This window comes from Desmodus rotundus, chromosome 10, assembly GCF_022682495.2.
Source record: "Desmodus rotundus isolate HL8 chromosome 10, HLdesRot8A.1, whole genome shotgun sequence".
Lineage (NCBI taxonomy): Eukaryota > Metazoa > Chordata > Mammalia > Chiroptera > Phyllostomidae > Desmodus > Desmodus rotundus.
Genome location: NC_071396.1, coordinates 40,363,316 through 40,388,792, shown reverse-complemented (window position 1 = coordinate 40,388,792; position 25,477 = coordinate 40,363,316). Strand labels below are relative to the sequence as shown.

At 46.3% G+C, this 25,477-nt stretch overlaps 1 protein-coding gene across 1 annotated transcript in view; it reads left to right on the top strand.

The window, feature by feature from the left end:
- ADAMTS19 (ADAM metallopeptidase with thrombospondin type 1 motif 19) overlaps positions 1-25,477 on the top strand; it is a 217,927-nt gene that overhangs the window by 151,166 nt on the left and 41,284 nt on the right. The window contains exons 14-17 of the mRNA XM_053912338.1: positions 4,189-4,316; positions 8,341-8,461; positions 14,449-14,529; positions 22,908-23,065. Of these exons, the coding sequence (XP_053768313.1) occupies positions 4,189-4,316; positions 8,341-8,461; positions 14,449-14,529; positions 22,908-23,065 (488 nt within the window). The remainder of the gene's footprint in view (positions 1-4,188; positions 4,317-8,340; positions 8,462-14,448; positions 14,530-22,907; positions 23,066-25,477) is intronic.

Sequence of the window (25,477 nt, the reverse complement as noted above, 5' to 3'; positions counted from 1 at the left end):
ACATTCAAAATATTGGTAAGGTCACATTAGCCCGATCCTTAAAATACATCCAGAGTCTCATCATTTCCAGCATCTCCAGAGCTGCCACCCCGGCGCAAGCCACAGTCTTTCACCCAGGTAGCCTTCTAGCTGGTCTTGACACCTGTGTCCTTCCTCTGCCTTCATTCCGAGCATGGTGGCTAAAGTGATACATTTAAGATGTCAGTTATATCATGTAATTCTTCCTTTCAGAGCCCTCTGATGTCTTCACAGCTCGCTAAGAGTGCAAGTCCAAAGTTCTTCTAATGGCCTGTGAGGACCTCCTCTCCCTGGCTTCTGTTAGTCCCCAGCTTTCCCTCTGCTGCTCCTTCACCACGGCCTTCCACCCAGACTGGCTCCCTTGCTCTTTCTAGAATAACTCAGCTACCTTCCTGGAAGTAGCTGTTTCCTGTGCTGAAACACTGTCCCCACATGTCAGCATGATCCAGTCTCTCACCTCCTTCGGGCCTGTTCTTCAATAGTAACTTAGTGCCGTCCCTTTTCCTTCTTTATTCTCTTGTTTATAGAACTTATTATTTGCCACAAAACTTCTGTGTCTTGTTTGTTTATTACATGCCCCCCAGATGATAGTTCTAAGAGCAGGGCTTGTTGTCCTACTTTGTGCATGCTGCATCTTTCGATGGTACACAGCCCCTGAACAGAGTAGTCGCCGAATAAATATCAGGTGAATAAATGTTGTGTCTAATGGGAGTTTCCTAATGGTGTGTCCTGGACTCTCTAGTTTTCTCGTTAAACATTCTCCTTAGGATAGTCTTCCTTATTCACTAGGTTTTGTTTAGCATCTATATGCCGAAGGGACACAGGTATTTCTCTCCGACCCAAATCGCCCTGCCCTGCTCACCCCTCCATTACGTGGTGTCTCCACTCAAAACCCCATTCATCTCCAGCTCCAGGTGCACCAAGCTGAGCACGCCCCCTGCTTCCTTCTTTCTCCCTCAAAGCACCTCCTCTTACAGGGCTCTCTCACGGAGAACAACGCCACGATCAACCTCGTTACCAAGCTAAGTTGCAAACCTCCCTCAGTCTCTATCCACCTGTAGTCCACCAGCAAAGCCCACTTGTCCAAACCTCTCTACTGCCAGGGTCGTCGATCATAGCGGCACTGTCTTGGCCCTGGATTCCTTCGCTTCCTCACCAGCCCACTGACTGTCGTCTCAGCCTCTGCCAGTCCCTGCCCCTCACGTCAGCCAGGTTGGCCTTTGGAAAGGCCAGATTTGGGAGGCACTTTGCCAAGTAATACTCTTCCGTGAGACCTGTTGCTCTCAGGACCCATCTCAGACTCTATCACCTGGTTGGTGTCCAAGGCCGTCCCTGTGCTCCCCGCTTCGACCTCTGTCATCCCCTGCTAGGCTCTGCGCAGGCAGGCGACGGCATCCCCACCCCCCGTGCATTGTGCTCTCTTTCTTCTGGGCCCGTATACATGCTGGTTTCTCGGCATAATACCTTTTCTTTCGTAAGTTTTGGTCTCTCTCTTCCCACTTATTTACCTTGAAAACTCCTACCGATTTTTTTGGACTAAGCTCGTGTGAGGTTTTCTGGAAAAAAGAGTCACCCTGATCCTCCAGACTGGGTATGTGCCTGTTCCAAGGGCCCCACAAGCACTGCGCTGCAGTGGATTTTAACACGTGTGTTCTCTCCACTGTCTGTGCCTATGGTACATTCTGCTGCTGTTCTCTGCATTGTCTGTGCCTACGGTACATTCTGGCTGCTGGGAAGCCTCAGGTGAACAGTCGCTGTGTAAATTTGAAATATATAAGCCCTATCTTCTCATTGTAAAAATGTAATCAAGATGACTAATCAGATCATTAGCTGATCATTTGAGGGTTAATTCTATCTCTGCCTCTAACCCACCGCAATTTGATAACATCGAATGCACGGGAAGCCTGCTTCCTCACTCCTGTGTGAGATAAGAGGATGGGAAATGGGTTCCCCTCAGATTGCAAAACCCAGAATTGGGTGGGGGTCAATTTGAAATATTAAATGTATTGCAAATCACAATTACATAAGCTCCTAACTCTTATAAATTGGCATAGATCACCACAGTAACCTGTAATAGATATTTATATAATTAGCCTTTTTGATCATGAATTTCTTGCAAGGGAGACATCAATCAAACACAGCAGTCTGTGGGGTGAGTAAAATACACAGTAGTCTTCATAGATCATAGCACTACGGGGGAGGTTGGAATATATAGTTCATCTTAAAAGCCCGAGTCTTCATAACATATGACACCTCGAAGTGCAAGTGGCTACTTCTGTGAGTCTTAGGACTGCATGGTCTTTGTCTAGGAGAGTTAAGGGCAGGGTACCAGTGCAGGAGTGAGCGTTTATTTTTTAGAGAAGAAAATGTGCACGGCTTTACATTCAGGTGTTGCCCATGCTCTGTGCGAACTGTGGCTGAAGTCCATGTTTCTTGCATATCTCGGAAAGGGCTCGTCTCTTAAGTCAAGACGGCCCCCCAGGCTGGCATGTTAGATGGGGCACGGCAGCGTCACGGCCTCGAGGGTGCACTCCAGGAGGAAGGCGGGTATCAAATACTTAGGTCACCGGCAAAGCTGAAGTCAGCACAGCCGATGGACAGTGTGTTGTAAAAAGAGACATACGAAGATTTTCATGTGAAGTCTTGCTTGGAATGTGAGTGGAATTGTCTAGATTAACTCCTGTCGGCACTCATCATGAATCTGGTGTGCTCCTGTCTCCCATAAAAACTCCAGAAAGAGCGTATATCTCTTTAAAGTGTCACAATCACATCAAGGAAATGACATAGGAAGCCCTCCCTGAACAAGCGTCACCCACTTTGAGGTGTGCGAGCACGCTGACATGCTTTGTTGTCATCTCACAAGCCCGGCATCTCACGGGAAGATTTCAAAACCACGCACATCGAAGAAGGGCCTGTTCCAGCTCATCAAAGTGGTTCAAAGCAGCGTGTTCAGAAGCCACATGGGAAAACTGTTGGAGAGGTTCGATTCCAGAGGCTCATGTGACTGTCTGTCTTCTCTGTGCAACGCGATACCCTGTTCCGCGCCTCTGGCTGTTGCTGGGGGTTTACAGAACCCCATCAGCACACGTGGAACTTCACTGAAGACGTACGTGAAGATCAGAGTCAGACTCTGAGCTGCTTTCCATTCTGTGTACATGAGCGGAGTGAACAGTAGAGGGCCCGCCGGGTGTGAAGCCCGCGGAGTAGTGGCGGAGCCCAGACATGGCTCTGAAGTTTCGGGTTGGGGCGATCCTACTACTGGTGTTACAAATACGGCAGCTGCCCTGCACCACACCTAGAGATAGGAACGGAGAGAAGGGCACTTTAAAAATCCTGTGGCTCTTTTTGACTGAGCGTAATAGGCAAGTGTTTTAGCTTCGACCATCCTATCTTACTGACTAGTGGAGCACTGAAGACCACCGGCCGTTCGAGAATTCTTTACCCAGAACTTAGTTCTCAGCCCCAACATCCTGCTCAGTGACGTGCCTTCTGACCGAGCAGTAAGGGGCTGGGTCCTCGCCGGCACTTCAGCAATTGTGCAGACCAACGGGTGCGCTCATGGGTTGCATTACATTTCTAAACATCCTGGTTGTGCAAAATCTCACGAGAATTGCTAGTGTTACAGGTTCTTTGCTCTCCCTTTAATGATTTTTCAATTAGAAAATGCCCAATGCATAGGATTGAAAATTAGTGGATTGGGATTCATAAGTGAGACATCAAGAACACCTGAAACTGTACAAAATATGATTGGATGTGAACTGTAACTGAAAGATAATTCTTTTAAAAGTTGAAAAAAAAGAAAGGTTTTATGAGTAAAGTAAATCTTAAGATGTGAGCGATAATAATGAGGGGGTGCATAACATTTTCCAGGAAGAGTGATCGGCTTGTGTGTGGTGGAGGTTTAATGCCAGAAAATGATAAGGATACACTTTGAAAACAGTGGGGTGGGAGATTTCTTAAGCAGGACTCCGACACGCATTGGAGCCCTATATTTCCCTGGGCATTGTCTCACTAGATAACCCTCTAGTGTTATCTGCTTCAGTATTGCCTTATCCAGTTAACATCGACTTGTGTTTTTTACTCAACAAGTATTCTGAAAAAATAACGCTTAAGATACAAATATTTATGGAGTCCCTTTTGCTCATTTCTTTTTGTCCACTCCGGATTCAGAAAAACCATGTGCCTTGTTTTGCTCTCCTGTTGGGAAAGAAGAGCCTATTCTTCTGTCAGAGAAAGTGATGGATGGAACTTCCTGTGGATATCAGGGACTAGATTTCTGTGCCAATGGCAGGTGTCAGGTAAGACGTCCTAAAAGGCAGAATGTGTGTGCTGAGGGAGGGCTGTGGGGCCCCGGAGCAGCTGCCAGCACAGGGGAGAGCTCTGCACGGAGAGTCGAGACACACGGGCGCCGTCCTGACTCAACTGTGAACTTGACCGAGTCAGATCTACTTTGTATAATGTCGGGTTTGGTCTAGATTATCTGTAATATCCATCACCGGTGGAAAGAATCTGAGGTTCTTATGCCGTCATGTACATATTACAGATCTAAAATTGTAACAATTTGGGCATTCTATGTCGAAACATCACAGACCCACAATTCAAGCACTCTGTTCTCCATGGTTTCCTCACAGTAGAAAACTATCGAATCAGTCCTGCTACTCACTTAATAGGAAGGCAGTTCCAGTCTCCTTATACTTAATGCATTTGCCTCTCTCTGCCTTTTTAAATTATTTTTATTTTTAAATTAAATGTAGTGGGGTGACATTGGTTGATGAGATTATATCGGTTTCAAGTATATATTTCTATGATACATCATCTGTATATTGCATTGTGCGCCCACCAACCAAATATTCTTGGGTCACCATATATTTGAACCCCTTTACCCATACCACCCCCACCTCCCTTCCCTCTGGTATTTTTACATACTGTTGTCTGTTTATATATTTTTATTTGTTTTTCTTGTATGTTCATTTGTTGCTTTCAGTTTTATATCACACATGAGTGAAATCATGTGGTTCTTGACTGTTTCTGTCCGACTTATCTCATTCAGCATGTTCTTCACAAGATCCACCCATGTAACCGTCATCTGCTGCGTGCATCTGTGTGCTCTTCCTTTATCGCTAGGAAGGTAGAGGTCCTGTTAAAGCGAGGATGAGAAGCAAGGTGCAAAGGCTAGACCCTGGAGGCTGCTGATTATAACTCTGCCACCACCTCAGGCTGGCTTCCCTGGAAGATCGATATGTAGGAGGAAGGTTGATGCCAACTGTTTGCATGATCAATATCTGTGCGGCGAGTGGGAGGAGGCAGGATTGGGCCCGGGGAGAATTGGGCTGTCCTGCAGGCAGAAGACAGACCTCCGCTGATCCTCAGGGAACACTGAAACCCGTGTGGCTCCTCAGAGTTGATTCCATTTGGGGTGAGGGAAAAAAGCGCCTTTACCCGCAGCATCTACGAGCGTTTGGACGCCAGCTGTCCCTGCAAGGGGATGTGACCTGGGGAAAGGCAGTTTTCTTCAGACTAGGCAGCTTCTGGAAAGGGTGGATGGCTGAGAACCACCAGCTGATAAACTATCCCGGCGTGGGAGGGAAAGAAATCCTTTAGCTACGAAAGAGTCCACCACAGCTGCTAGGAAACTGTGTTCTTGGGAAAATCACTTAAGATAGGTGAGCATCCATTAGCTAATCTGTCAAATGAAATTGTCGGACCAACGGTCATTGATTTTTTGTGTGTGTACCGAATATGCACATTTGAGAATTTCAGTAAAGGGGTGCTTCCCCCGCCCCCCGCCCCCCCCCCCCCAAATGCACACTTGAGCACATGCTCACACTCACACCACAATTTGGAAACGATTGCATGCTGGAGGTAGACCAGTCTCTGGTCCTCTAGAAGTCTGTGGGCTTCCGGGTAAAAACTTGCAACCACCATGACACTTAAGTGCCTCGCAGCTCTAAGACTCTACACTTTTCCAGATGCTGTAAAGTTTGAAGCGCAGAATTGTGCACTGACATTGGCCTAAGAAACGATTTTATAATTACATATTAATTTCCTTTACTCTTTAACAGAACATGTCAGTAACATGAAATGGAATTTTTCATTTGCCTGTAAAAGTAAATCATCGCAGGCATTTACATCTACATACTTTGTTTTCAGAACGGTATGTTGTGTCATTAAAGCTTTTAATTTAATTTTGTCATTATATGTAAATCTGTCAGATTAGTGAATCTCTTAAATGAATTATTTCTGAAAAAAAATTTTTTGCTGACCAAACATGCCACATGCAATAGCCTAAATTGCTGCGCCTTTCACCCAGCAGTACTGCGTGAGGCAGATCCGCCACAGAGGCCCAGCCAGACATCCGCGTTACAGCAACAACAAAAATTATGCTTAAGTCAGTGAATCTGATGATGGCCATTAAATTAAGGTCCTAGGAAATGGACTTTGACTTCGAACAGCATTGGAATACCTCACGACCCTGGCTTTCCAACTAAAATGCTTCACTCAGTCTTTCGGTTTAATTGAAAACACACTTCTTTTCCCCGACCACCTTCAGTATGTCGGGTTTGGCTTGGATGTTTTGCTCTGTCATAAAATGCACAGCACCGAAGCTGATGCAGAATTCTAACCCCAGTGAGCGGACTAAGTAAGGTTAGCGCACCTGGTGGGCGGGCAATTGAAACAGCAACGACTCCATCCTGGCGGAGGGGAGAGAGCTCCGCCCTGTGTGATCCCCGCTATCCGCCACCTCCCACACGCCCGTGGTACCCAGGCCCCTGCCACCAGTTCCACAGCATCGCCTTGTCAAAGGTGTTCATCCTCAGCTCTTGGACTTACGTGAGCGTGTTTTGTTAAGTATAGAGACCCGAGGCTACCAATTACAAAATACGAAATCCTTGATTCTTATTTTTAAAAATACGTGATTATTGAGCCACAGCATGATGCCTACCCCTGACTTTTATTTTAGGGTTTACAGACTTGTAATGTCCCAGTTACAAGGGCTAGAAAAAAACAGAGAAACTACTAGGTACTAATTTATCCAATTTTTAACTCCTGTCTGCTGGGTTTATTGTACCCGCCAGGGAACAAGCTGGATGCTGGGGATAGAGCAGTGAACATCCTTTTGCCTCTCCAGTCACTCTAGACTCTACATTTTTTCTCGTTTGTACACAAAAGAGAGGTTTCTTCCTCACCCCAGGACCCCCAGGTCTTCCCATGGCCCCTGCATAGTGCACTTTTCCCATTCGTTTTTGTCTTTGAGGGTTTCCGGTGGGGGCTGCCTCTTTCATCCAGAGACATTCCCTTCAGTTCCCCTGAACAGCTTCGATGTGCTGGTGGAGACTCCTCCGCTAACGCAGGGCTTGGTCTGGACAGGGGGAGAGATGCTCTCGTATGCCGGTGTCACGGGGCTTTTGCTCTCAGAATATTCATCCGACAGCCGCCCTTGATCATCTGCCTGCTTTCCTCTTCGCTTCACAGCCAAAATCCACCCACAGCCCAAATCCCTGTTCTCGTTCCTGTTTTATTAACACTTGAGAAACCCCTCTAAAGTGATTGTGACTTACACAGGGGTATATCATCAGTCTCTCTTGAACCCCCGACTTAGGGATAATTGTGCAATTCTATTTGTTTCTTGCATGAGTATGCACAGCTTTGCAAACTAGGGGTGTATTTTCTGCCCGTCAGTGGGAGACCCATGGTATCCACTAGGAAAGAGTCGGTGACGGAATCTCAGGAGATTCGTATTAACACAGTCCCCCGGGAGCATGTGAAAGTGAACCCCCCGCCATTTCTATTTTCTTACAGCAACCTAGCATGTTACATCTGTGTGCTGGATGCCAAAGAGACGGGGCTACAAGTCCATTCATGGACTGGAGTGAGAATAAACATTCACATTCGATTTTCACAAAGCTAATATTTAATAGTTGGCATCTGCTTTTCTACCATCTCAGGAGTGAAGCCATCCATATAATGAGGTGTATCTGTTCTAGGCTGGATAGAATGAATTAGATTGATTGTGTTATATTTATGCAAACGCCATTGCCTTTGGGGTTTATGCAAATTGCCTTTCCCTCAGTAATATTTTACCAAGCGGCTTTAGGATATCATTTCATTTAATATAAGAAGAATACCCTCATCACTAGTCTACTCTTTGACCCCTTTTCCGCTGCGGTTTGACAGGAGCTTGCTGGATTAGTTGGCACCAGAGAACGGGATGTTTTGCTGGTTGGTCCGTTGGACGCGTCTGGTCTGCAAACGCGAGGTCTGCCCCGAGCCCGAAGGGAGAGGGAAGCTCACTGTGTGGTGTGCTGCGTGCTCTCGTTGCAGAAGGCCGGCTGCGACGGTGTGCTGGGGTCTCTGGCGAGGGAAGACCACTGCGGCGTGTGCAACGGCAGCGGGAAGTCGTGCAGAGTCGTGAGAGGAGAGTTCAATCGCACCCGAGGAACAGGTACCCGTCGCTTCATCTTCTCGGAAGCGAGGATGTGGGCGATGTCTGGGGGCGGCGCGCAGGTTGCTCACAGCTCAGAGGCTGTGGCAGACTCCCTAACGGGCCGTGAGTGACTTTTCACGATCACGCACGCCACGCGTGACTTGAGCCAGAAGTCCTAACAAGCCCATTTCCCAGTAATGAAAATAAGACGTCGTCCGTTGTGCACTTAATAAATTGGAGCAGCCAGGGAACACTCTAACTCGCACTGCCAAGTGCCGCAGGCTTTCCGCAGGCCCCGTTCGCCGGCGCAGAGGGTAATGCGGTCGCACCAAGAGTAACGATGCCCAACGGCCCAAGACAACTGTTCCGGGCATCAGTCTTCAGGCTTCCAGCTTTCCATTTTCTGTATTTGCTCTTCCTGTTTTTACTGCATTGGAGGGGATACATTTTTGGAAACAGAGTCTGTGGCGCGTAGCGCGGCGGTGGCAGTGGCGAGGGGAGCCAGAGGCGCGACGTGAGGTTGCAGAGGTGCTCATAGTGGGAAGTCACCTCCTGTTCTTGTTTCCTCGCCTCTCCGTGCTCCCCGCCCAGGGGCTGTGAGGATGGCGTGAACGTGAGTGATCCGTCCCAAAAAGTAACATCGGTGCTGAAATATAAGCACCACTCACGAATCTGATTTATGAAGAGAAAATGCTGTGTACTCAGGCCCTCAAGCAGACATTTCTGTGTTCATGTCAGGGTCTCAACTGGATGTCTGCCCGTGGAAGTGTCTTAGTGTTTGTGATTATGTTTTTATCATTTTAGTTTGTGTATATTACATACATCAGCTTTTTACTGTTTTACATTTCTCTCTTGGTCAAATACGAAAAAACACCTGAGACTAAAAGTATGTATTAGCTTTAATACAAGAAACAAGCTATTTGTATTTGAGTCATCCGGAAAACTGCATTTATTCTAGATAGAAGAATCCTTCAGGAAAGAGTATTAGGCACAGCCCTCTCGAGTTGAAAAAAAGCATTTTCTAGGCCCCAGCAGAATAAAAGCTAAGTGAGCCTGAAGATCTTGGAGCCTAAAAATAACTGAGGCCCAGGGTCAGCTGCAGATCAGGACCTCAGGCTCCAAAGCCGCGAGACAGGGTCCCACAGGTCACACCCTGCCAGACCTCATTTAGACAAGGCGTATAGGGCTGCCGCAGGCTTCCAGACTTCCAGCTCCGACGTGCGATTATAATAAGCTTTTAGCCTGATTGTGATGGCCGAAGTGTTTACAGGGCAGGCGTGCAGGTGACGTCTGAGGGATTAAAGATGTAAAGACACTAGAATTCGTGAAGGATGTTCTGGCGTACTTCCTGTGCACGGACACCGTGCGCTGGAGAACACCGAGGTGCACTCAACATTCACTGATTCCTTTAATTGTAGCAACACTGGGTTTTTCCACCAGGCGTGGGAAAGGGCAGTGCCAGTTAACAAACCAGTGATGTTTACCACTCCGACTGCAGTTACGGGAGTGGGTTTCCCCCAGATTCCTACTTGAAAGGTTATTTGGTTTTTACGGCACTTCAATGTCTACTTTTGTTCACTTGTTTGTTTGATGTAGGTAAGTTACATGAATGGCATCTGTTAACTTGGAAAATGTCTGAGATGCCTGCGGGGCTGAAATTGTCAGACTTACAATGTTACTTTCTTCTTGAACTCTGTGCTAGTTTCACATGGCTCCCAGGGAAGAGACGAGAAATTCTTAACTTGGGCGGGAGAAGCAGCCCTGCGTGATGTTGTCCCTGCCTGCCCCTCCAGCGTCGTCTCTCATCAAGGCCCCTTTCCTTCTCTGAGCTGCAGCTACCAGATTTCTTCCAGATGCTCCAGCTGCCCTGTTCCCTCCAGCACGCTGCATTTACAAATAGGGTTCTGTTCGCTGCCTCTGAGCCTTGCCTGGGAACCCCTCGCCGTCACTTAGATCCCGTTCCCAGGGCGCTTATGCAGTGCCTCGCTCCTGCACAGCCTCCCCCTCCCACCACGGACAACTGCTTTAGGGACGCTTCCCACATTCGTACCCGGAGGGTAGCTCTGATCACCTCTGTAACTGTGCATTCAAGTCGGTCTTCCCCACTAGGTTTTAGTACTAATGAGAAAAACGCCATGACTATCTATCTTTGTTCCACCCACATTCTCCATGGTGAACATAGTGTGGGATTCAGGACTATGCATTGATTAAATTAATAGTGAAACTTTACCTTATTAAGAACTTAAAAAAAACACACACACACAAAAATCTTCACGAGTCCTTAATTCTATCATGGACTTCATCGACTTGTGACTTTAGGAATGTTGTATTCATTTCTCTTGGGACGACTTTATCCGTACAGTTTATGGACTTCCTAGAATTTCTTGACGGGGCTGAGCCTCCTTTGGTCCAGTTGGCCGCACCACCCGATGTACTGGGTGAGTCACACCCGTGCAGACACATGTGGGTGTTTGCGGTCCCTGTGCTCTATTTAGGGTTTGCTGAGGCGTTTTTGTTGGAGCTAGAAAATAAACTTAAGAAGAGGTTTGGGTTTTTTTTCTTGTACATTTGTGAGGGCTTTCGTGGTAACTTGCCTAGCCAGGAGATACTTTTTTTGAAGGGATTTTTAAAGGTGAATTGTGTGGAAAAGGCCAGTTGCGGAACTATTTGTTACCAACTTATGCCAAGGGGAAGATGGGCATAAAGGGTTCTCTTCGTGGTAAAGGGTTCTCTTCGTGGTGTGAGGGACAACGGTACTGATTCAGCTTTTTGCCTGTGTTTTGCCGTGGGGGGGGAGAGTCAGAGTGCCACATGCTTCACTTTAACACACCACAGCAGTGGGTCACGGATGGGCATGCGGAGCGGAATCCAAGTTCAAAGCCTGGGTCAGCTGCTTACCTACCGACAGTGCCGTCTTGGAAAAGGGGATCCCACACCCCTACATTTATGTGCTCGTCAGTTATGTGAGGAATATAATATCTACCCCTGGGTGTTATCATTCTGATTAAATGTGATAACTTATGCAAATCACCTATAATGGTGATTAGCACAGAAGGTTGCTCAGAATGCAGCATTTTCATTGTTTCTACCACGAAAGTAATGGTTGCTGCCGGCACTTTACGACAGCCGATTAGCAACGGGTCTCTGGCCGTGGAGCAGGATGGCATGCTCCTGCGCACAGAGCAGGCTGTCAGACCCGAGGATGCAGTTTACGGCTTTGACGCGACAGGCTTCGTCCAACCTCTGATCTCAGTGGCAGCCACCCTTGTATTCTTTTAAAAAATGTACATTCTCAATTGTGCTAAAATGCTTATTTACAGAAAAATATCTAGGCCTCCAGGCATTCGCTGTCTTTCTTCAAATATCTTTGCTCAGTGTTTTTCCCCCTCTCTTCTTGAAAGCCGGGTGAACCCAACGATTCTCCAAGACATTCCGATTGGATGACAGAAAGGTGCTCCCGATGTAACTAGAGCCCTAAATGTAACTGTTGTGCTAATGTGCAACAGAGTTCGCTGCGGAATGCAGGCAGAATTTCCAGTTACTGCCCCTTCTCTTCTTCCCTGCCTTGTCCTCTTTGGTAGCATCCTGAAATTTAACATCTCCGCACCGTTAGCCGGATCCATTCACTCAGAGACTGAGAGTCATCTGTCGATGGTGGCCTCTGTCTGTGGTGTCTCGACTGCCTCTGGCAAGTCGACTAACAAGTTTCTTGAGATATTCTGATCCATGGGGTCCCGATGCACCAAAATAGCCAGGCCTCCTTCTTCTCGGAATCACTCCTTCTCTAATTCTTCCCAGATTTGTGTCTAATCTCTGTTGAAATCTATGGCTGTCACCAAGGTGGAGTTCTTGGCTTCCTTCTCAGTTGCCTCCACTCGCTTTCATGGCTGAAACGGTTACCTCTGTGAAGCCGCCTCCCGAAGGTGGTGCTTGGGTGGCCTGAGCTTCCTCCGCAGCTCCGGAGGCGTCCCCGCCGCCACTGGGTATTTGTATTCGTGTGTTACACCGTTTTTGTTAAATACAGATTCCAGGGCCGAGTTCATCAGGTCCTCACTCCAACTCGACCCCCGCGCTCCTGCAGGCCCCGGACCCCCTGTCGCACCGGGAACAACACGGTTCAGTGTTTGTTCTCCCACTTTCGCCCCGTTCTCTGGTTCACGTTTCTTCCCCGCGCCAGGCCCTCCCGGGTTTTCACATTAGACTCCCGACACTGCTACCCACAGCTGCGCCCTGCTGTCAGAGGAGGCCCCTGGAGCCCGCATCCGATGCCCGAGTTCCTTGCTACCCCGTGTCCCGTAGCTGCAAACCGATCGGTTCGGTGTCCTGGGCATATGTTAAAACTCTCTTTAGTGGAGCCATCTTCTTACATCTCATTCTGTCAGAATTACGTTATTACTGTGCTGCTACGGATACCACTCACTCCCTTCCTTTCCTTTCCTTTCGCTGGACTCATCCTCCGCCTGTGTCTGTCTGCAGCCCATCCACTCTTCAAAGACAGGCCATCTCGACACTTCTCTCTGAAGCTTTCCTTGACTATAAAAATGGTTCTCTCCTCTGAATCATAGTGATTCTGGCTGATGTCAGGGTTTCTCAAACATGAGTAATGTATATAACCATTTACAAGGGGAAAAAGGGAAAATAAATCCCACTTCTGTGCTTTAAAAATAGCAGCAAACCTTCTGAGTGGTGATGTGACCAAGAGAAGGGGAACAGCTTAAACGACATGGTTCATATTCTTTAGCAGGGAGTTCGCCATGTCATCTTGCGTGTGACCTTTTAAACATCATTTCTGAAGTTTTATGTAGCTCATTTATAGACGGTATTTCTGCCTTGTCTTTTCAATTCTGTTATCAGCTCATTGCGTGCGGAGAGCTTCTTACCTTACTTCTGTGTACAAATAGGCAGTAAGCACGTGTTTCTCTTTCCATTGCTGCCTGCCTGCTTGGCCCTGGAACAAGAGGATAGTGCTTGTGTGGTTTGCTATTACTAAAAATGGTTGCACTGGATAAACAGGGTTGGCTAATGGAAATGATGATTCTAAAAGCATAATTCCAGCCACCGCCACCAGGTGGGGTATATGCTACCTTTCGGCACACACCAGATAATTGGAACGATTTCAGGAATTTGAATAATTAATCAACAGCAGACAATTCTGCGATTCACTATTGTGCCATTTCAAAAGTAGCTTTGAAATTAGACTTCTATCAGATACATGGAGCTATACACATATACTAAGAAGAATGTTCCCTATTACTTCCATATAATTTTAAAGCGTAACTATTCAGCCAGAAAAGTAGGCATCTATATATTCTGCACTGAATGAGGTCTTGATTCTGACTTTTTCTGCACATTCTTTCTTTTATGGCACGTTATCTTACCATCTTATTTCACTTCAAGCTATAAATTCCTAAAACTCTGCTGAAAAGTCTTTCCTGAGAAACAACGAATTGTGTCCTGCTTCTAGCCACTGGACACCTCCCCAGGTGACACTGGATCATGTGGTGTGGACTTCCACTTACTTGTCTATACACCCAGTTTCAAAACCCGTTGATGGTCTGCTCAGGGAGTGCATGGCCTTGGCCTTGTGCTCAGCTGCTGCAGAGGCTGGTCCGCCAGCCGCCTCTCCTTCTCCCAACACTTTGTGACCGGAAGGAGTTCCTTGGGCAGGGTCGGAGATTGCTTGCTCTGTTCCAGGAACCGTGCGTTTCTAAGCGGACTGTCCCATTGTGCTTTTTCCCTTCTCCAACTCCTAAGGTATCAGTGGGCTTTTGACATAAAATGCAATTGTCTGTTTGCCCTTGATCGTGCTGTGGACTTAACTTCTTTCCAAGAAACTTCTCCGCTTGAAATTATGACAGTTTTGTACCTAAGGTTTTTTTTTCTTCCCATAGGTATTGAAATATCATACCAAAAAACAAAATCCAAAGAAGAAAGGGCAAGTCAGCTAAGAAAAAGTCATCTCCTGAGAACTCAAGATTTATCCCTTGACTCCCTGGCTCTTGCAGGTTACGTGGAAGTGCTGGTGATACCCACCGGGGCCCGAAGGATCAAAGTCGTGGAGGAAAAGCCGGCACACAGCTACCTAGGTAACCTGCCTTGCAGACCCAAGGCCGCCCCCCGTACGAGCCCCCTTCCCGTGCGGAGAGGCTGATGACCGCAAGGACGCCCGTCTGTTTCTGGTTACGTGTGTGGATTTCCCAGGAAGCACCTCGTGTCATATTCAAGTAGAAATTTCTTCCCGGGGACTTCCAGGAGCAAAAGCAATCTGGCTGTCTGTGTGTGGAGGGGGGTAGAAATTGCTTCCACGTGTTAGACCCTGTTAAAAAAACCCACGCTTTGGAGGATGTGGATATGTTTTATTTCATATGTATTCATTTGTAGAAAGTATATATTTTGTAAATATACTTATTTCATATATATACACACATGTAAATGCATATATATGTCTGTGTATATATGTTTATTTAAGACCTAGGAAGTCTTGCGGGACTCTTTAAAAGATTTCTACAGACTAAAAGGACTTAATCTTTTCATGGAAAATAATGCTCTCTTTTGCCTCATCTCGGTAGACGTTATTTAAACATTTTAATTATTGCCTGTGGAAAGAATTGTATTGGCTATTTTAATTAGGCCAATTAATGATTTTTAAATATAGGGAAGAAAATACTAAATTGTCAAAATACGTATTGCTTTGTACATGCAAATTTGAAACAAAGTCATATGACGTGATCTTTTGTTGCCATGGCATCACGGGTGGATGGACCTAATGTGACAAAAAACACAGTGTTCTCCCAAAATTTAAACATGGTATTTATAATATCTTTAAAGAAAGCCTTCCTGTTTTATTTTTCTTAACAAAATGATGTCCCCATTGTTCCTTCTCACATAAGAAATAATATCCCAGTAGGGAAACACTTTGTACATGATGAAAAAAAATCCAATGTTACCTGATTTTTTGTACTCTACAATACCAAAAGTAGTCTCCACTCGGATTGAATTATTTTTCTTATTATTAGGGTTTGCTTTCTAGGAGTAGGAAGATTTGAGGAAAGGGGACGGTAAAATAAATCCTTTGTCATATGGCCCATCCATTAGTTTGTTATTAGTAATACTTAAAACTTCATCCGTTTTTATGTTCTGTGGTTTTAAAATGCATTTAAAGTGCAAATAAATTATCCCAGATGTCAAAATTCAGATTAAAGCTCTAATACCCAGTTTTTGGAGACACTGCGCAAACTCTAGACAGTTTCAAAATAGTCATCCAATAGCAGACATAGGGCTAATACTCTGGGTTTTGTGTTTTTCCCCCAAGCTGGAAGGGAATACAGATGACTCAGTGGAGGTATCTCGGATTCTGCAAAGCTCCATGTCGCACTATGATTTTAAGAACCTGGAAAACACAAGCCAGCTTTACAAACGGGACGTCTCCAGGCCCTCTTTCAGTCCTTACCTCCCAGGCCCTTCAGCCAACCCGTCTTGTTTCTGCCTCCTCTCTGTAGTAACTGCCTCGGTCAAGGTCAGCAAATGTCCTCCGTCCATAGTGACAGCCCCATGGTCACGTGACAGTTGACCTATAAAATGCCTTAAAAACGGTTGACCTTTCCTCAGTTCATCAACTGCTTTCTTCTTTTGGTGTCTGAGACCTGAGGCCCCCGCCCCATTGGGAACCCCTTCCCGGTCTCTGTGTAGGATTCCCAACCTGTCCACGTTTCCAAATGTTTTCATGCTGTGGGCTCCAGCCAGGGCCTTGCTCTGCTCCCCGCCGTTCTGGCTCCCTAGGGAACTGCATCTAGCTCCGTGGCTTTCTGTGTTTATTTGATGCAAATTATCAAGTTTCTCCTATGTACCTCAGAAACAGTAAGTTTAAATCAAAATTTTTATTTCCGTCCCATGCCCAAACCTCCTTCCCCTTTGGTTTTCCCCACTGTGGTAAATGCCACCCTATTCGTGGTTTATGGTTTCTGTAACAATTACCACAAACTTGTCGGTTTCAAAAAGCAAATGTATTCTCTCCCCGTTCTGGAGGCCATCCTCAGCTTCAGTGGGCCAAAATTCACAGTGGCTGCAAAGCCACTCTCTCTCCGGAGACAGGGGAGCCTCCGTTCCTCGTGGTTTCGAGGGCCTGGTGGCTACCAGCGTTCTTTTGCTCACCACCCATCATTCCCGCATCTGCCTCCCTAGTGTCGTTGGCTTCTCATCTTCGCTGTGCTCAGACCTCTCCCTACTCTTACAAGACTACATGTGGGTTGCATTTCAGGCCCACTTGGATAGGCCAGGATAACCTCATCTCAAGATCCTTACTCTAACCAGCTCTGCAAAGTTTGTTTTCCTGCTTGCCCTACGACGTAGCATTCTAGGTTACAAGGATTCAGGCACGGATGTCTTTTTTCCCCTCACTAACATATTTTTGAACGGTGTGGTAAATACACACAAAATTTGCCATCTGAGCTGTGACAAGCAGTCAGCTCGTGGTCAGCGAGTCCATTCACTGTGCTGTGTGACCGCCGCCGCCATACAGCTCCAGAAGTCAGTCTGTCTCGGGAAACCAACCCTGTGCCCACGAAATGATTCCTTCCGGTCTTCCTCCCAGCCCTGCTAACCACCAGTACGCTTTCTGTCTGCGAACTCCGCCACTCCACACACCTCGCACATGTGGGGTCGTACGGGAGCTGCCTTTTTGTGACTCACTCGTACCACTTAGAGGGGTGTCCTCAGAAGGGTCCATGCTGCCTGATGTGTCGGGATTCCCTTCGTCTCGAAGGCTGACTGATACTCCATTGTCTGTATACGTCACATTTTCCTTATCCATCCCTTCATCTGCGGACACTTGGGTGGCCTCCCCTTTTCAGCTGCTGGGAGTAACGCTGCTGTGGACATGAGTGAAAAAGTGTTTCTTCAAGACCCTGCTTTGCTTTCTTTTGAGCATGTGCCCGGAAGGAGGATTGCTGAGACGTACGGCAATTCTAGTCTTAATTGCTTGGAGAAACGGCCGCACAGCAATTCCCATTCCCACCAGCAGGGTGCGTGGGGCCCGCTCCTCCTCCGCTGTTCTGCCCTGTCATGTCATGTGGTAGCAGCCGGCTCAGTGGGAGTCAGGGGATCCCTCCACGTGGTTCTGATTTGCATTTCTCTCGTAGTTACAGGGGCTGAGCATCTTTGTGTGTGTCTTCGTTGGCCATTTGCATATATTCTTTGGAAATAAGTCTATTTTAGTCCTTTTCCTGTTTTTGAAGTAGGTCGTTCGGTTGTGGTGGTGGTTGTTGATGAGTTTTAGAAGTCCTCTGCGTGTCCCAGCTATGAATCCCTTATCAAATATATTGCTTACAGATATTTTCTCCCACTCTGTGGGGTTTTATTCTGCCAATAGTGTCTTTCGATGTACAGAAGTTTGTGTCTATGCAGTTATTTTTAATTTTCAAGAAGTTCAGTTCATCTGCTTTTCTTTTACTACCTGTGGTCTTGGTGCCATATGCCGAATTTAGTGACATGAAGCTTTTGCCTTCTGTTTTCTTCTAAGAGTTGGGTAGTTTTAGGTCTTCCATTCAGATCTTTGGTCCGTTTTGAGTTAATGTTTGTGTGTGGTGTTAGCTAAAGGTGCTGCTTCATCCTCCTGTGTGTACTCGGTTTCCGCAGCACTGCGGGCTGGAAGACGGTCCTTTCTCCGCTGGGAGACCTTGGCCCCCTTGTCAAAGACCACTGGGTGAGGGTTCCCTTCTGGGGTCTGCATAGTGTCACTGCTGTCTGTCTGCTTCTATGCCTGTAGCACGCTGTTTCGATTAGTGTAGCTTTCTAGTAAGTTTTGAAATCAGAAAGTGAGAGTCTCCGGCTTTGCTCCTCCTTTTCAAGATTGCTTTGGCAATTAGTGTCATTGGAGATTCTACATGAAGTTTAGGATGTTTTATTTATTTCTGAGAAAAGGGGGGCATGGAGAATTTGATAAGGATTGCATTGGATTTGTAGGTTACTTTGGATAATGTGAACATCTTAACGATAGTAAGTCTTACAATCCATGAACCTGGAATGTGTTTCCATTTATGTCTTCACTTTCTTTCAACGATGATTTTTAGTTTTCACTGTGCAATCTTTCACCTCCTTGGTCAAGCCATTCCCAGGAATTTTTTTTCCTTTTTGATGCTATTGTAAATAGAATTGTTTTCTTAATTTCACACTCTGATTGTTCATTTTTAGTGTATAGAAATGCAACTGCTTTTTGAGTGTTGACTTTAGCACCCGCTACTGTGCTGAATTCATAGATTAATTCCAACAGTTGGGGGGGTGCAAATCTTTAGGGTTTTCTACACATAAGATCATATCATCTGCGAACACAAATCATTTCCCTTGTTTCTTCCCGACTTGGACGCTTTCTGTGCTCCGAAATTTGGTTTTCTAGTGTTTTGATGAGGATTTTCACATCAATGTGCATAAAGGGAATTATTCTGTTGTTTTGTCTTTGTCTGACTTTGGTCTCAGGAAAATGCTGGCCTCCTAGAGGGCAGGGCAGTCTTTCTGCCACTTCAATGCTTTTGAACACTTGAGGATTGGTGTTAGTTCTCTATTTTATTTTTATTTGTTAGATTTTATTTATTTATTTTTTCCAGAGAGGGGAAGGGAGGGAGAAAGAAAGGGAGAGAAACATCCATGTGTGAGAGAAACATCCACTGGTTGCCTCCCACACGCCCCCAGCTGGGGACCTGACCCACAGCCCAGGCATGTGCCCTGCCTGGGAATCGAACCAAAGAACTTTTGGCTCATAGGCCAGCACTCAATCCCCTGAGCCACACCAACCAAGGCCAATGTTAGTTCTTTAAGTGTTTGGTAGAATTCACCAATGAAGCCATGAAGTCCACGGCTTTCTTTGTTGGGATATTTTTGATTACTGATTCAGTCTTGGTAGGTTTTGTGTTTATAGGAATTTGTTTATTTCATATCCAACTTATTAGCCTAAAATTGTTCATAGTAGTTTTGTACAGTCCTCTTTATTTCTGTAGCATCAGTTTTAATATTCCCCCATTAATTCCTGATTTTTTAATTGTCTCATTTTTTTTCTTAATCCATCTAGCTTAAAGGTTTGTCAACTTTGTTGATCCCAACTTCTGATCCCAACTTTTACTGGTTTCTCAATTATTTTTCTCTTCTTTATTTCATTTACCCCTGCTATAATCTTTATTATTTTCTTCCTCCTGGCAGCTTTGGTAAGTTCCTTAAGTTATGTTGTTAGTTGGAGATCCTTCTTCTTTGTCACTGTGTTTATAGCTATTAACTTCCTCCGTAGCGCTGCTTTCTCTGTGTCCCATCAGTTTGGGATGCTGCGTTTTGGTTTCCATTTGTCTCAAGACATTTTCTAATGTCCCTGTGATTTCTTCTTTGATCCATTGGTTGTTTGAGTATGTTGTTCCATTTTCCACGAATGTGTGCATTTTTCAGTTTTCATTCTGATACTGATGTCTAACTTCATCCCACTGTGGTCAGAGAAGATATTTTGTACGACACGTGCCCTTTAGGACATGGGTATGTTGGGGGGGGGATGTTATTTATCCTACCACAGTCACACATTTGTCTCCAGGAGTCTCCTTGATCTGTCCTCACCGCTCTGATACATCATCACGTCCTGTCAGTTCCCACACCTGCCACTTTCTTTCTGTAGACACTGTGGCCCCTAACCAGGCCACTCCCTGTGACACCGCCCAGCTTTGTTTCCTTTACAGCACTTACCACGGCGCGATTTGCCCTATTTGCTCACACGCGTGCTTTTATTCCGTCTGTCTCCGTTGTGAATTCTTGGGGGCAGGGGTCCTTTTGCTCAGAGCTGTATCTGCAGGAACTAAAGCAGAATCTGGCACACAGGAAGTAATCAAGATTTCCGAGGGAATTTTATTTAAGGAAAGATGGTTCACATTTGAATAGTGATTACTGTGAGCCAGCACATTAAATATATCCGTTCAATAAATTCTCACAACAATTCTATGAAGTATGTACCACTAATTTCCTAATTTTTAAAATCAGAGAATAAAGGAACAGAGTTTAAGTTTCTTTTCCAAGGTCACACATCTAAAAAACTGTGACCCTGGATTCAAACCCAAGCCGTGTGGCCATAGCACCTGCTTCCTGTGGCGTCAAAAAGAAAGTTTTACTTTTTTTTTAATCATTGCCTTCCATGTAACACTTGTGATGTTAAAGTACGTGTCATATACGACCAAATTTTCCCTGAACTTCCCCCCAAATCCCTCCTTTCCTCTTCTCTTAACTACTGTGGTCAATTGTATAGAACTCATTCAGCAGAATACAAATCATGAAATAACTGTGTCTCCTATTGCTACCTCCATGTCTGCCAGATCCCACCTGTCTTCTTCCCTATGCAGATCTAAACATGAATCTCCAGTCACTTTTTGTCATTGAAAGACCATTTACCACCCTGGCTGGTGTGGCTCAGTTGGTTGGAGCGCAGTCCTATAAGGCAAAAGGTTGTAGGTTCAACTCCCGGTCAGGGCACATGCCTGGGTTCCGGGCCAGGTCCCCAGGTGGGGGCGTGCAAGAGGAAACCGATCGTTGTTTCTCTCCCTCTCTTCCTCCCTTCCCCTCTCTAAAAAAATAAATCAAGTCCTTTTCTTTTTTAAAGAAAAAGAAAAGACCATTCACTTTAGAAATGGAATCACGTACCTGTGTTCACCACTGGCCTTATTGCCACTTTCCCTTGTGCTTAGCTTGAGGCTCAGGCCCACGTTACCAGGGTCTTTTGCCTGTGTCAGGAGGTAGCACCAGTGGCCCTCAATGTCCTGGACGCTAGTCTGGAGATTAAATCAAGGTTGAAAATACTAGTACGTTACCATGGTTACTCGAGAACCCACCAAGCTTCCTTATTGGCCTAAGTGAGGAACAGACAGTTATCCTGAGGGGTTAGAGGAAGTGTGCAGGAGCGAACACAGAGACCAGCTGGTAACCAGTGGAGGCCATGGGAATGGGAGACCCCAGCGGCTTCTCGGGCCCCCGAAGAAGCTGAACTGGTGAAGCTTGTTGGAAAGCGCGTGTGAGTGTTGACCGGCCACGAAGATTCAAGGATGACGTCTAGGTTTCTGGCTTAAACAACTGGGCAAATAATGATGGCATTCACTGAGAGAGGACAAATGGACGAGGGGAAAATTTGGAGGGAAAACAAAGAAATGACAGAGTATTAAAATCATACACCTTAAGCCTGTGATGGGTGTTCTCTGCCATTCTTTAGGCAGAGAACACAAACCACAAACCACATTTCCAAAAGGTCCCTTTGGGCATTGGAAGGAAGTCATTGAAAATCTCCATCTGAAAGAGCATTAGGAAAAAGGAAAGTTGCTCTTATCCTGAGAAACTGACCATCCTTTAACAAATTAGTTTGTCATCGTCAAGCTGTGTGTTGTCTCAGAGAAGACATTTAATTTCCTCCTAGTACAATTCTTTTTCTTTATTACTCTCTGAATTGCATTTCCATATGCAATTATCTGCTTTTCGGAAGATGGTGGCTTTATTATTTTAATAACTTAATAATTCATCCGAAAGCCTCAAATGGAGAGTAGAGTAGGTCAGACAGACCTGCTGGCAGCGGCGAGAACGGCACCAGGTGTTGGACTGGTGGGGTCAGACATGACCTCGGTTCGCCAACCTCAGTGCTTGAGTTCTGGCCGGGAAAGAATTCGGAGCTACGGCTCAAACTGTGAGACATTGCGTGGTTAGAAAGTCGCAGAGGCAGAAGAAGTGAGTGGTAGAAGGAATGGGGCCAGGAAACAAGTAGCAGGTGAAAGAAGGGCCCTTGGAGAAAGGTAACGGTAGCGCACCTGGGGGGAGGGAACGGGAGAGGAGGAGAAAGGCTCAGGTGAAGGAGAGCCTCTGTCCTCAGGGCTTTTAAGGGTGGGGCATATTAGGGGCGGTCTCAGGGGAGGATCTCAATAGCATAGTCATCAGTGTCCAGGTGAGTCCTTTCAGGGTGGTCGTCTCCACTGACTGGTGGGTGCCAGGGCCAGGGCTCATTGTCAGCCATAGTGTCACTTGTCTGGTTTCCTGCTTTTCTGGGCCTGGAGCTGAAAACAACGGAACCCTGGCTGTATTGGATGTGGGTCAGGACCTCACTGTCCAGGGGCTCCCTGCTGAAGGGCTGTTCTTTGGCCTCCTTGCTCCTTCCCTCTCCAAGGGGTCTAACCCGTACGACTAGCAACAGGCAGGAATAAGGGTTGCAGACATCGAGTGTACACAGGAGGTTGGAGGCGGTCAAGATGAATGTGGCCACGTAGTTGGGGCAGTTTCAGGAGGGCAGGGGAGCCTGTGGCGTTTGCTGTGATTTCGAACTTCCCCAGCGAGGACCTGCCTCACGTCTTAGCACAGGGAGTTGGCCCATTTGTCCAGAAGTGAATGAAATGCTTCTAATGAAGCCGCATGAAATGGATATCGATTCATGCTGCCTACTGACGAATTCTCACCTTTTTGACCCTCTTTACAGCCCTGCGAGACGCTGGGAAGCAGTCCATCAATAGTGACTGGAAGATCGAACACTCCGGAGCCTTCAGCTTAGCGGGAACTACTGTTCATTACGTGAGACGAGGCCTCTGGGAGAAGATCTCCGCCAGAGGTCCCACGACATCACCTTTACACCTCCTGGTACGAGGGAACGCGTGGATGATGACGTGGCGTAATCAGTCCCTGTGGCAAAGGACATTCCCACCGCACCTTCTCTAATCTTTTTTCCAAATTTGAAATGTCAGGTAGACATTTAAAATCATTTAGGAGGCGGGCATTTAGGGATTTCTTTTTAAAATGTGTTTTCACTCGTGAGATATAAAAACGGAAATTATTACAAGAGGAACCTGATTTTATAGGGACCTACAGACTCAAAGGAGAGGTGAATTACAAGCACCAGAAAAACGTCTTTTTCCTAAAAGCGTGCGTTTGCTAACCGGAGTGGAGGTCTGCAGAGAGAGCGCCGTGATGCGGTGAATCGTAGCGTTTTATACACCCTGGAAATGGGCCTTGTCTGAATCTGCATCAGATGCCTTCGAAAGAATGATACTGTTTCTGGGATAAAGATTTGGTGACTGTATCCAACAGTGCTTTCAGTTACTCTGTTCTGTGTCCGTCCTAGGCTGATTGATTGCTGTACAGAATTACAAAATTTGGAATGTTCAGGGTGGGTTTTGCTACCCTGTCACAGAAGACGAGGTGTGAGGCAGGACCCTGGGGCCCTGCGGCCCAGCTGGTGGCAAGTTCAAATGCCCCCTGTGCCCTTCGGCGCTGCAGCCAGTGAGGACGGCTTAGGAGCCAGAGGACTGACTGCAGAGCTGGCATGTCTTCCGTCCTAGTGACAAAGTCTGAAATTCAGGCATGTCAACACCTCTGTAAGTCCACATGTAGAAACAACTTTAAAACACGATCGACTGACTCTTTATTTGGAGTGTGGTATGCCATGTTATTTAACATCGCCACACAATTTAAGTTGAATTTGCCTTCAATTGGAGACATCTGTGCTGCTAGACTAGGCGTTAGAGGTTCAAATCACGTACTGGCCCGTTTGCCATTCCTACTTCCAGGTGCCAGCAAGGCGCCCGGGGTTCTTGTTCAAGTGTACGCTCTGATTCTGGGGAGGAACCTGAGGTCTGCATTTCTCACCAGCCCCCAGGTGATGCCCCCCGCTCCTCCACGGGCCACACTGAATGTAACAATGTTTTCCCCAATTTCAATCAATGGGTTTTATCGGCAGGGATTAAGGGAGCAAGGGGAGTTGCGTGCGGACCGCTGTTCCAGATCTCGGTGATGGGGGTGTCACATGTGTTCCTGTCACTCCGTTTTACTGAACCACTAACACTGGAGAGGTTCAGTAGTGCACAGCGTCTCCCAATACGTCATTCAGCGGAGAATGAATCAGGTGTTCATCGCTCTGCTATGACGCCTCTCCTGAGGTGAAGCTTAGACCTAAGCTCTTCACGGCAGCCTTGGGACACTAGTGTATGTCCTTGGAATAATTATCCGTTTATCTCCCCACCGTTTCTTTGGATCCCGTTATTTCTCTTGAATGGGAAACTTCACTCTGTGCTGGGCGCCATCTGGAGAGGGGGAAGAAAGTGACTACACAAACATTGTATGACCAATATCTGGCTCTTTCTGTGGTTGGGTCACTTATTTTTTTTTTAATTTATTTTTTAGTTACAGTTGGCATACAATATCAGATCAGTTTCAGGGGTACAATGTAGTGATTAGATGTTTATGTACCTTAGGAAGTGCTCACCCCAGGGCCACCTAAAATGACCACATTCCCAGCAACCAACATTTTTAATGACTGAGTGGCAGGAAATGCCGTCAGGTGGCCCACATTTTTGGGGGGACAAGACCAAAGCTCTTTCACTGAGCCTCTAATTCAAAATCTTGAAACAGTCGACGTGAGGCCTCAGTGCTGGGCAGAGGGGCTTCCCTTGCTTCAGAATTCTTAATCTGACTGGTAGTTACCGAGGTTTTTCCTGGAAGCCTGACACATAATTAAAGTTAGTGAACTATGTCTAAAAGAAGGCATCTGTGTGACCTGGATTTATTCGGTAATCCAAGGGAAACTGCACTTCTAAGACGTTTTTCCTTAATGACTATAGCAGACTGAGCGCCTGAACTGCACTTTGAAAGGCAGGGTCTCTGCCATGCCTCGGTCTCTGCCCCGCCGCTGTGAGGCCATCACAGTTTCCTTCTTGCAAAAGCACGCTGCCAATTCAGACGGTTTCAGGAGGGGCTGGCGCTGCTGTAGCCAGGGTGTCTAGTTTAAAGGGCATTATTTATGCAGGGCCAATCGAAAGTCCTATCAATGAAAAGGTGGTATTCTTTCAGGAAAATCAACAGGTTTTTATTTAGTTAGATAAGTTGGCGAGTAGCTGTATTTTTATGTTTGCTTCATCAAATGAAAAGCTGTGTAATAACCAGACTCGTCCAGAAAAAGAGAGGACCCAAATAAATAAAATCGGAAACGAGAGAGAACAACAGCTGGCACCACAGAAGGACAGAGGATCTGAGGAAATATTACAGACAACCGTACAC